Source organism: Coregonus lavaretus (genome assembly GCF_964263955.1).
Source record: "Coregonus lavaretus genome assembly, chromosome: 2".
Lineage (NCBI taxonomy): Eukaryota > Metazoa > Chordata > Actinopteri > Salmoniformes > Salmonidae > Coregonus > Coregonus lavaretus.
The window spans coordinates 13,974,702-13,988,070 of record NC_139989.1 but is presented as its reverse complement, the minus strand read 5'-3'; the positions used below and the strand labels follow the sequence as shown (position 1 = coordinate 13,988,070).

Genomic DNA, 13,369 nt, shown 5'->3' with positions numbered 1-13,369 from the left:
ATGCTGGAGGATGTTGCAGGCAGCAGAACGTTCTCCACGGCGTCTCCAGACTCTGTCACGTGCTCAGTGTGAACCTGCTTTCATCTGTGAAGAGCACAGGGCGCCAGTGGCGAATTTGCCAATCTTGGTGTTCTCTGGCAAATGCCAAACGTCCTGCACGGTGTTGGGCTGTAAGCACAACCCCCACCTGTGGACGTCAGGCCCTCATACCACCCTCATGGAGTCTGTTTCTGACCGTTTGAGCAGACACATGCACATTTGTGGCCTGCTGGAGGTCATTTTGCAGGGCTCTGGCAGTGCTCCTCCTGCTCCTCCTTGCACAAAGGCGGAGGTAGCAGTCCTGCTGCTGGGTTGTTGCCCTCCTACGGCCTCCTCCACATCTCCTGATGTACTGGCCTGTCTCCTGGTAGCGCCTCCATGCTCTGGACACTACGCTGACAGACACAGCAAACCTTCTTGCCACAGCTCGCATTGATGTGCCATCCTGGATAAGCTGCACTACCTGAGCCACTTGTGTGGGTTGTAGACACCGTCTCATGCTACCACTAGAGTGAAAGCACCGCCAGCATTCAAAAGTGACCAAAACATCAGCCAGGAAGCATAGGAACTGAGAAGTGGTCTGTGGTCACCACCTGCAAAACCAGTCCTTTATTGGGGGTGTCTTGCTAATTGCCTATAATTTCCACCTGTTGTCTATTCGATTTGCACAACAGCATGTGAAATTTATTGTCAATCAGTGTTGCTTCCTAAGTGGACAGTTTGATTTCACAGAAGTGTGATTGACTTGGAGTTACATTGTGTTGTTTAAGTGTTCCCTTTATTTTTTTGAGCAGTGTATTTCAAAATTAAATCAAATTCACTAGCCTATAATTTAAACTTTGTAGGCCACGTCCTGCACCAGCATCGCATGTTCTCTCCCACCTTCATGGTTTGAATGAGGTCCGTATTTCCAATCCATATAATACATTATAATACAATACAGTACAGTAATACAGTCCACACTCAAAAAGATTAGACTACTGGAGCTTGTTTCATTTATTACCCAAGAGAGCACAGCGACATCTATGGGCTTTTTCTGTCGTGCGTAATGTGCGGTAGCCTATATCACAGGCTATGTATTGGATAACGGCTTGGGATCATAAAATGTTGTTACTGTATCATCAGGCTCTGGTAGCATCAGGCTTGAATTTTCATGTCGATCAAAGCTCTAATCAAATCCAGATATATTTATATGCTTTAGAATGACACTTCCAGTTTTGGCGGTAAATACCAGGTTACCAGGGAGAAAAGTGATTTATTCTTGGATGGAACATTTGTAAAATACCTGGGAAATATTCAACCCCATCCTGTGCCACGTAGCAGTTCCTGCCATGTAGCCAACCAACAGCGCTGAGAGTACAGTGGCATTGCATGCGTATATAGTGACCACATTCTCTGATTTGGTTTTAATTAAAATTAGATGACATGACAAACCTTTGTTTTGACAACAAGCAATTGACATAGAAGTGAATGTAGTCTTGAGAATCCACAAGCGTCAGGGAAATGTATCTATATTGTGTGGTCAAATCAGGGGCAGAGGGTAGCCTAGCGGTTAAGAGCACTGGGCCAGTAACCGAAAGGTCGGCAAGGTGGAAAAATCTGCTGTCCTTGAGCAAGGCAGTTAACCCCCAATAATAACTGCTCCCCGGGCGCCAATGACGTGGATGTCGATTAAGGCAGCCCCTCGCACCTCTCGGATTCAGAGGGGTTGGGTTACATGTGGAAAACACATTTCGGTTGAATGCATTCAGTTGTGCAACTGACTAGGTATCCCCCTTCCCTTTCCCAAATCAGTGGTACAAAACATGAGTCATGCGGTTGTTACCTGTACAGAGTCCAGCTCCGTGGGCGGGGCCTCCCTCCTTCACTTGTTTGACGAAGATGGTGTCCATTGGTTCCAGCCTGTTCCTCTGTCTCCCTGGAAACGGCAGAAGCACACAGGGGGTCATATCCCATGCTTGGCAGAGTCAAGGGAATATCACTACTAGGATTAGCGCTAGCTACATCACTAGCATTACAGCTTGCTGGCACTTTAAAATGTTAGCATAGGTACACATCTAACATATGAAAACATGGTCTAGGGAGGGAGAAATAGTGTTATCATTTAAAGAAGAGGGAGAGCCCTCTTTTCAGATTAACACAGCAGGGTTACTCAGGTGGAACCACTAAATTGCACGCCTCAATATGTAAAAAAGATTGCATCATTACACATTAACATAGGCTTCTCCACACAGACCCCTACTTTTAGTGGTCAGTGTCCCGAATATGGGGTGAACCCTGAATTGCGCTTAATGCTTATTTGAACTTAAAATAGTCTCCCATTACATCAATGCATGACTAAGTAAAAATGTTACGTAAATGCCTCGAGGTTAGGATTCATCCCTCTACCTATAGCAGGGATCATCAACTAGATTCAGTCGCGGGCCAATTCTTTCTTGAGCGGATGGTCGGGGGGCTGGAACATAATTACAAATAATTTGTAGACTGCAAATGAACAGCAAGAAGCCCAAACAGATATAATGTTTGACTAAAACATAATAATTTCAAACCTTGCTTACATTTGTATACGATCACGTGTCTCTCTATTATGCGTGGGAATACAGATTTCTTAAATGAACATTTAAATAGGCCTACATAAATTTTAGGATATTTTTTTTATTTTTTTTATTAACTTTATTTTCATGTAGATAAACTTTCCCTAATAGCGGGACTATTTTCTAATGATTATAAGCAATTGTTTTACTAACTTAGTCTGTCTATTAAACTTTCTATATCTCCTCTTTCCAACTGTCCTTTGATGCTCAAACAGCTAATCCCTAGATGCGCGGGTGTGTAGAGCGCTATAGGCTTTGACACTTGCTTACCAAGACGACATTGAATGTTCCTGAGTGACCTAGTTACAGTTTTTACTTAAATCAGCTTGAAAATCTATGGCAAGAAATGAAAATGGCTGTCTAGCAATGATCAACAACCAACTTGACAGAGTTTAAACAATTGTAAAAATAATAAATGTGCAAATATTGTACAATCCAGGTGTGCCAAGCTCTTAGAGACTTACCCAAAAAGATTCATAGCTGTAATCGCTGCCAATGGTGATTCTAACATTTATTAACTCAGGGGTGTGAACACTTATGTAAATGAGATATTTCATTTTCATTAAATTTACAAACATTTCTAAAAACATGTTTTCATTTTGTCATTATGGGGTATTGTGTAGATGGGTGAGAAAAAACATACATTTTAAATTCAGCCTGTAACATCAAAATGTGGAATAAATTAAGGGGTATGAATACTTTCTGAAGGCACTGTACAAGCACCACTGTGTGTTTGTGTGTGTGAAAAGGGTAGGGTGTCATCATTGCGTGTGAGATAGAAAGTCAAAGTGAAAGCTATAGGAAGAGATGAGAGTAGGGAAGTGTGTGGGTGTGGTAATGTATTCCTATGTGTCTATTTGTTTGTCTGAGCGGGTGAGACAAGAGATTGAGGGAGATTTTCTCAAATGTCCGGTAAATTGAAATGCTGCCGGTCAAATGTCCGGCGACACATTTCATAACCGGTGGGTGGGTGCGTGAGTCCCTGGGCTGTGTGCCACCCTGTCAGTTTAAACACAGTACTCTGGACAGGCAGTAGAGACTAGGAAGCTTTGTCCTCTTTAAAGCCCTTTATTACGAGTAGAGTGTCAGAACCAAAGGAGAAGGCAAGCACAACAAACAGTCAGCTTCTGACCTTAACATAACCCTGAACAACTGTCATTTTCACTATCATTACGGACAGAGAGAAAAACAGAATTCTGTAAGACCCACGTGGCGAGACATGCAAATACAAACATCAAAGTGTATCGCTCTTGCATAATCATGTGCCACTTTAGGAAATATGTGCATTTTGCTGACCTAAACTCCCTCTTGTGGTGGAAAGTGCTATTCCAGAGGATCAATGCTTCCGATGAGTGAAGAAATGCTCTGAATACTGTATCGGCCAACACTGGTCTTATAGATCTACTCTATTGGTGTCGAATTGTCTATTTATTTATTTATTTTGCCAAAGCCTTTGCCTACAACAAATTAACACTATTCTGGTGTATTTAGGGCAGGCCTATAGCATATCTGCAGTATAGGCCTACTGTAGCTACAGTAAAATGGCAGAAATGACCAAGGTGAGCACATAACAGACTAAACCTAACCTGCAATGTGACAATTTGTGCACGTTATCCTGTTTTAACTACAACTTGAATTCCACCATAACAGAGCGACACCTTTATTCCAGTAGATGGCACTAGACGGCATACAATCAGGAACAATGCCATTGCTTACAATGTTACTTACATGATGAGAACTGTAATAATCCTAAGGGTAAAACTGCATTACGCTTCACCTTCATGCTATTTCACTATTCAACACTTTCAAAACGGATGACAAGTGTGTCATCATAATTTGTCTGAAGGATGCCATGGAATCCAAGTTCAAAAGGAGAAGGCTACACGGCTACTTCCATTTGAATGTAAAATGGTTGTAATATAATGTCCAAAAAGGGTATCTAATGTGCCCTAAGGTTAAATAAACTGACTGACAATACTGCTTAAAAAAGAAAGAGATAGTTACAGAGGACAAAAACGCCTCTCTTGCAGAGAGAGAAATCCAAAAGCCTGCTCCTCCCTGCTACATCAAGAGAAACCTCTCCACATCCCAATCCAACATCAATCCGACAACACTCTGACTACTGTACAAATTTGATTCTGGAAGTTTCCAGCCCTGCAGCTGGATGAGCGAGATTAAATCAGGGAATCAACAGCTTTGGATATTTTTTATGTCCCTATCCTACTAAAGTAGAATGACAGTTGAGATTGATGATGAAATAGGACAATGTTACATATTTGACCTTTTTAATTCGCAGACAGCTGTTGGCTGGATAAGGATAATCATGAAATAAAATGTAATTTTTTTACTTAGATAAATATTGCTACAGCCAGATGTAAATATTAGAATCAGATTTGTTTAATCAAGCAGACCAATAGGCTTTTAGCTGTAGTGTTACAGCAGCACTTACAGTAGGTGGCTTTCCCTCCAAACTACTACTTGAAAACTAATACAGTTGTTGAAGCATTCTACTAGAGGACATTGTACTGTAATGAACACGGCTCCAGGCAGTGGTCTTGTTTCCAACTGCCAATAACCTGCTGAAAATCTTAAATGTTTCTTTTGTGGAAGAAGTTCCACTCCTTTTGTACTTTTATTGAACAGTTAGGACAGTAGAGAGAGGTAGGAGAGGTTGAGTCAAAGGGCAGTGGGCTGGATTCGAACGCATGCTGACTCTGGCATAATATATTTTTTCCGGGGTCAGCGTGGCTCTAACCGCTGGACCACACAGGCCACAAACTGCTTCAAATCGAAAAACCCATCATAACATGTTATTTTTAACATAATAAAAAGGATAACCTTGCATAAGGCCTTAGGAGTATGTGCTAACATCCTAACCTGGTGGAGCTCTCTCTCGCTCTCTCTAGAGTACTGTTTTCCAGGCAGGGCTGGTCTACAGTGTAAAGCCCCGTTGGTTTGGCTGGGCTTCAGCGCTGCGTTAGCTGGTTTGGCTGCGCTCCCTGCATGCGCAGCTGGGCCTGGTTGTGTGGGCTGGCTCCATCACTCTCCCGTTGTTTTGGGTTAGATAATGTTATTCTACAGAGGGGCTGGGACCAGCGCCCGTCGCCCGCTCACTCGCCTGCATTAGCCCAGACAGAATGCAACAGGGCCTTCTATAATAATTTTCTCTCCCTCTTTCTCTTGCACAGTTACATAGGGCACAATGCACACAAACAATCACATAGGCACATGTGGATGTACACACACTCATGCCTTCTCTTCATCTCACACGCCCCCCTTGTTCCCTCTCTCTGTCCCTTTCGCTTGCAGAGAGGGACAGGCCTCTGCTTGCCAACACTTAAAAAACAACCAACAGAGAGGACTGTGTGTGGAGATGGTAATCTGTGACTCTCTGGTAGAACATAAATTATGAAAATAGGAGGTGCATGATCTCTAGTTTCTATATAAACACTAAGAGTGATTCTGCCCCAGCCCATGGTGTGGGAAAGTCTGGGAAATAGGCAGAGATCATAAACCAATAATAATCTAGCAAACCGCTTTCAGTCACGGTGCATCAACTTTTAATAGGTGGGGAGCAGTGGTGAACAGCAATCTTCAAGTCTTTCCACAGAATTTCAATGAGATTCAAGTATGGGCTTTGGCCGGGCCACTCAAGGGCTTTCACATTATTGTTCTGAAGCTATTCCAGCATTGCTTTGGCCATTGTCCTGTTGGAACATAAATATTCACCCCCAGTCTAAGGTTGTTTGCACTGAAGCAGGTTCTCATCAAGGATTTGCCTGTATTTGGTGCCATTCATTGTTCCCTTACCAGTCTCCCAGTCCCTGCCGTTGAAAAGCATCCCCATTACATGATGCTGCCACCACCATGCTTCACGGTAGGGATGGTGTTAGATGGGTGATGAGCTGTGCCTGGTTCTCAGACTTAGCGCTTTGCAGTCAGGCCAATTTTTGTCTCCTCAGACCACAGAATCCTTTGCCTTTGGTAGGACGGCCAGCTTTAGGCAGTTCCATATTTTTTCAATTTCCCAATGATGGAGACCACTGTGCTCTTGGAAACTTTCAATCTAGAAATTGTTTTATACCCTTCCCCAGATATATCTCGGAGACAGTTCCTTGGACTTCATGGTATAGTTTCTGCTCTGACATGTACGGTCAACTGTGGGACCTTATATAGACATGTGTTTTTCTTTCTAAATCATGTCCAAAAAATTGAATTTGCCACAGGTGGACTCCAATCAAGTTGTAGTGACATCTCAAAGATGATCAAAGGAAATGTAATGCACCTGGGCTCAATTTGGTGTGTCATAGCAAAGGGGTGTGAACACTTATGTAAATTAGATTTCTGTATTTCATTTTCAATACATTTGCAAAAAATGTATAAAAACATGTTTTCACTTTGTCATTATGGGGTATTGTGTGTAGATGGTTGAGACATGTTTTATTCAATCAATTTTGAATTCAGGATGTAACAAAAAAATGTGGAATAAGTCAAGGGGTATGAATACTTTCTGAAGGCGCTGTAGGTTTCATCCACTAAATCACTAGAACCTCCCAAACCATGTACTCAAAACAAGTGCACAGATGGGGCTCTACCAGAGCACACGCCCCTTTGCCCTTCCAGTCTCCAAAGTGCCCTTTTCAGTGGTGGTATAATTTCTCAAAAAATGTTATTTTTTTGTTGTTGTTGTTCTGAACCCACTGCCCGCAAGTCGTCATTCAATTCTCATCTATGCTTCAGAACCAAAAAGTTGTGCTTCTTGATTGTTGACCAATGACCAGTCATCAGCATTGACACGCAAAGGCGGGCGTCATTTCCTCCAGTTTCGCCTGGCAAAAACAGAGTAGGTCTATGTTTATATTATCCATAGTTTAGCAATCTCCTACTGACTCATCATTGACAGAACAATAGGCTACCTGGCGATTTGATTGATATTGTTTTATATAGGCCTAGTTTGGGTGGCTACTGGCTATAGCCTATGTCTAAAGATAAGCAGCTGTAACATTGCACTGCCTTCAATATTATGGGATGAAGATGTAACATATTCTGGCAAATGTATTACGATATTTGTGAGGAAGAACAGGGCTACCCGGCTGGCAACGAGCACTCTGCAGGCAGGCTGCCCTCCAAAGCGATGGCGCGGTGCAGACAACCTCTGCTAGAAGTAGGCCGTATGATTTGCTCTCTCTGGACTCCAGAGAAGTTACATGATATATCCTTAGTTGCTATTGGCTGGTAACAATGACTTTCAGCTCCAAATGCAGTTGTAAAACACTGTTTATTTCTGTAACCTATCTGGGTTGGGTTGGATATAGTAATGGTAGGCTACAGTATTCTTACACAATCTTCTATTTTGACTGGAATTGTGTTGGTCATTTTTGGGGTGCCCTTTTTTTAAGTTTGAGAACATGCCCCCCAAAAGGTCTGTACATGGCCCTGAATGTACTCCTAACTGTCAATCAACTCAGGCTGGAGTGTTCACCTGCCTTAACCCCCTGAAGGTCTTGTCAGTCATTCAGATACAGTATCAGTGTGTGTGTGTGTGTGTGTGTGTGTGTGTGTGTGTGTGTGTGTGTGTGTGTGTGTGTGTGTGTGTGTGTGTGTGTGTGTGTGTGTGTGTGTGTGTGTGTGTGTAAAAGCCCATGGCACAACATTCCACTGAGCTTACGTTGATCACTGGGTCATTCCTAAACAAGTAATGTCTATGACTGTTACACTCATGACCCATGCGAAACATACCAGCATCAGACCTGTCAACCTTGAATAATTTTTTATGAGTACCACTTCAGTGTGGCGGCAGCACCACCGGCCCCTATGACGGCGTGTGTGCGACACCCACACAGCTCAAATCATAGGCAAATGCTTTTCTAGACTAATAATGATGTTGGTAGAAGACTGCCTCAGTAGGAATGGTAGGCTATATATTGTTATGGGTACTTGGTAATTGGCTACTCTTCAGTACCTAACTAGAAATACATTTAAATGTACAATCAGGGCTCTCCCTACGATTTTCTGACACGGTGGTGCTGATGTAGGCCTAAAGGTTGGGTAGGGGGAGGTCCGGGGGGTCAGTCAACTTCTCCCTCAGGAAGTTGGAGCATTTAGCTTTTTTTTTTCTTCCTGTAACTGCCATTTCCTGAAACCTAGAGTCTTAAATTATATCAACCAATGTAGCCAACACAGAAGTATTGTACTTGATACTAAATTAAATTAACTAGGTTTAATTTAGGGGTAATTATTATTTTAATTAATAGGTGCCTTGATGTGGATAGTCTAGTGAAAATGTAAACTGGCTTCTTAATTTTGTTTGAGGAGAAAATTCTGAATAATTAAATTACTGGATGAAATGTAGTAGTCTAGCTTACTCAAGGCTATGGAATTTGAAACAATTGAACTAGGCATATGTGAGCTTGTTTCAGATCTCTATCCCTGACCTAATCCATCAATTTAGGTCTGACTACTAGGCTACCATTCATTCCAACATGCCTTGTGGTCATTAGTGAACTGACTATTATCACATCATTAGCAGCCTACTGTTGACATACAGCTAAATCAAGAGGCCAGATCAAGAACTGATTAATTAAGATACTGTTAAAGATTAGTAGGCCTAACATAACTTTCTGTTAAGGACAGCTCTCTCTGTCATGTCTGTTTCCATCGACATGCACTGAACTACCTCAACACTGCACGTTTCCTTGCTCGTCAATGCTCTTGTGCCTACTACCGTTGCGGAGATCAAAGCAAGAAAGTGTTCTTCCTTAATTGACTAAACGCTGCATCTAACTTCCTTTCATAATGATGCCTAAAGCTTACCATATGCTTCCCAGTCAAAACAGTTTGCCCATATTTTGACTACTTTGTGAAATTTTTGTCGTTTTGGTGTTTGGCAGTGTTCGGCAGTAAAAAAAAAAAAAAAAAAACCTTGAGGCTAGTCGAAGTCTTCGCCTCTTTGTCAATGATTGGTCAACACTAGGGATCCTTCAATTAAGTAGTTGTTGTCATTCAACGACAAAACAACTAGTTTTCATGCAAATTTTTCACTTGAGAAATACTGCACCAAACATCTTATTTAGATGTAAAATTGCACGACTAAGACCTCCTCGGCAAAAACACCTAAATTAATTATGTAAAAAAAAAAATCTGAGCAGTAGACCTCGGGCTTGCTTTTTGACTCCGAAAATGACCTCGAATCAGAAAAGGCTGGTGACCACTGCTTTAAGGGAAGAGTTAGGGGATTTAAAGCCCACCAGAGAATATTGGAGAATTATATTTGCTTGTGCTATTGCTCCCTCTGCAATCTTTATGGAGGCCAACCAAAATCTGCCAGAAATGAAATAAAAATCAGACATCTCCTGTGAAGACCTCCACACAGAACAAAAACAAATATTTTAACAGATGTAGATTTTTATGTTTCTGGAGCACTTTTTTGTCCCCGAAGTATCACAGCTTCACAAGCATAATACAATACATCTCATGTGTATATATCCTCTTCAACAGCTAAGGAAAATACACAGCCAAAGAGAGAAAGACCCAACAGAAAAAAAAATGAGCGCGAGAGAGAGGGGGAGGAAACGAGTTAGAAGACTATTTGAAATAACAGCCATTCGATATGTATACAATCATTGTGAAAAGCAATAAACTGAGATCAACACTTCTAAACACAATTCCACAAACACACACAAACGTGAACATGCACACACACAGGCATTCATCATTCCCCGTCTGCATGTTTAGATTGTGTCGAGATTCCTCCATCCCAGGCAGGCTGTGTGTGTGTGTGTGTGTGCGCGCGCGTTCCTGGGGTTTGAAGGGGTTCCAGCGGCAACACCCAGATAGTCAACATGGGGTGAGGCGAGGGGAGCAGGCCCCCTCTATCCAAACAGCAACAGCCTCATCACACATTGGCCCAGAGTCAAGCAAATAAACTCCACTGCTGCTCCGGAGGGAATATGGGACCGCATGACACAGGCTAAAAGGGCTGTCTAGGGCTGAAAGAGTAAAAACTGTGGGTGGATCTCAATACCTTAAAGTGTCTTTCCTGCCTGTGTCCAATCTAATACACTTAGCTACTGATCTGAAAGAGCAATATAGTGGGACCCTACCAGTAGGTCGTCGGAGGTGAAATATATCATATTGAAGTACCTACGATGAAACCAAACAAGAATATCACCACTTCATACTGAGGTCCAGTCGATGTTAGAGAAAGCGTGTGGGAGGAAAGCTGAGAGGGAGAGTCTTGCGAAACCGAGTCTTACATGAAGTAACATTAAACACTTGTGAATCTTGCAGGGAAAATCGAACTGTTACAGAGCAGGACTCAACGTGGCTCCATTTACGAGCGTGGTATGAAACATAGGAGGATTTACAGGATCTGGGCCAAGGGGGCATTAGGGGCTCTCCAGGCAGGAGGGAACGTTATTCATCTTCTATTGCGGAGTGATGAATGGTATATGCATATGTGGGCGCACACGCATAGAAACACAAACTCGCTCACACACACAAACTCACACACACAAACTCACACAATACCCCTAAGGACTTCCTGATGTCACAGTGGGGGCTCTGTGTGTGTTGTTTTATGTTTCGGGCCCCGTGCCGAGCCTGCGGAATGCGACACGGAGATGGCCAACAAGATGCTTACAGGAATTCTCGCCGATTCTCAATTTCCCTTTTGTAACACCAGAATCTGTCTCCTCATGAGCGGACTGTTCCCTCCCTCTCTACTCTGCTCATCACTTCACTTGTCCAGTCATACCATAACCAGGGGTTGGAAATTATTTTCCAATCGTTTCGTTCTGAACAGAAACACAATTTGTTGCGTTTCATTCCACTGTTCCGACCAGCAAGTACCGGTTTATATCATTCCTTTCTGTTCCTTTTTAAACCTGAGAAATCAACCGTTTTTTACATTTAGCTCATTAAATTACTTCACCAATCAGTGCGGATAGAGCAGGCAAGCTAGTTGTTTACATTAAATTACTTCACCTATGGCGCAAGATTCAACTTACATTTTGCGGGTGGGTAGAGAGTGAGGGTTGAGGCTTAAAGTGGAACTGACAGCGTTTTAACTGCAGATATGAAACAAACAGACAATCATAAGATATGAAACAAACAGACAATCATAAGTCAAAAATATCAAATTCCCAGTATGTGCTTCAAAACCAACTTCATAAGAGGTTTTAAAAATAGGTTATATTTGACTCAAAATTCTATGACGTACAGTAAGGCATTGTTGGCAGAATAGATCAATGCAGTTCAATGCATGATTAATATAATTCACCAATACATTTCTTGGTAGTCCCAAAAATATTGCTATAAGGTTGTAAATCACAGCTGGCCTGGTACATTGTGTGCGTTCGAAAATTCACTCTGGCTATCTACTTCGATTTCAGAGCACTCGTCTGAGTGTGCAAGAGCGCAGAATAACTGATGAATTTACGAATGCGCAACACCCGCTGAATATGACCGGTGTCAGTAAAAGTGTTTCAATTGTTGGCAGCAGCACAGTTAGTCACTAACGCTCTAGATAACATGAAAACAGCCTAACCAGCTCTCCTAGGGCGAGTAAAATGGTCAGAGTGAGGTGTTCTCTCATTTGTGTCAGTGTGCGCTCTGAACGCACCAAGAGCAAAACACTGAATTTATTAACAGAATCTGACAACGCTCTGAATTTACAAACCACCCAGAGCGCACTCTGACACACTGGAGGAAATTTCAAAATGAACCCATTGTTGGCTGCCTCCACCCAGTGGGGATGCACTGTTTAAGTTTCAATTACTCAATATTTTGAACAAAAATGGGTGACTGTAACTAAGGCTGGGAATGTCAATACAATCAAACTAGCAAGTCAACAGTTGAGTCATTTACTTTATGAAATTACAGCCTGATGCGCTCGCATCTGTGAATTCAACTTCAGTTGCACTGCTTTCTTGTGTCCCGTTACAGCGCGCAGCGGAGGGAAAGTTTACAGACACATGCTACAGTCCTAGCTAGGCTACTTAGGCAGGTAGCCTAAATACGCACACACACTGGCAAAGATGTGCAGCTTGCAGGCAGACACTGGAATACGTTTCTGAGTGACAGAGTGAGGGCTTTGCATAGGCGCTTTGTTGCATTTTTTGGTGGGACAAGAAAATAAAATGCCTGGAACATAAATTAACGTTATTAACCGGTTCCTATGCTTTAAAATAACGGTTCTGTTCCGGGACAGCATGGATCACTTTCGTTCCTGGTTCCGTTTGTTTTCCTTGAAAAATGAAACAGTTCCAACCCCTGACCATAACTATCCTCTGAATCATAACTTGGATCACTATCAAGAACAAGACAAACAGATCACTCCCAGGTCATGAAATATGTTCTGTACTAAATACATGAAATAGTGATGTTGGTAATGTACTACAAAAAGCATGAAAACAAAATATAAGGCCGATGCAGTCAGTGAAGGAGTTGCATTTCCACTGCAGCACAGAATTGATGTCATGCCAGTTCAATGAGGAAGCAGAGATTTTGCCTTGTCCACTGTCGATCCCACCTTCAGCCTAAACAACCTTTGTGGTAGAGTAGTGGAATGTTACTTGTAACTAAGGGTAGCAGTCACACTGTGCAGCATCCCAATCAAAATTGCAACATAAACAATGATTGATATCTTTATATGAATGAGCAGCCTGTGACGTGTGCGAATGTTACTGATTCAGTTTGTGTGTGCTGTATGCATGTGTGTATCTGTGTGTGTACAC

The 13,369-nt window shown here is 42.3% G+C and overlaps 1 protein-coding gene across 4 annotated transcripts in view; it reads right to left on the bottom strand.

The window, feature by feature from the left end:
* Positions 1–13,369, bottom strand: part of arhgap21a (Rho GTPase activating protein 21a) — a 104,391-nt gene that overhangs the window by 36,778 nt on the left and 54,244 nt on the right. For 3 of the 4 annotated variants that reach the window (XM_084179095.1, XM_084179097.1, XM_084179096.1), the window contains exon 5: positions 1,865–1,957. In XM_084179095.1, the coding sequence (XP_084035221.1) occupies positions 1,865–1,957 (93 nt within the window). Of the gene's footprint in view, positions 1–1,864; positions 1,958–11,641; positions 11,676–13,369 lie in introns of those variants that run through there. The other variant, XM_084179098.1, reaches the window with a different exon arrangement.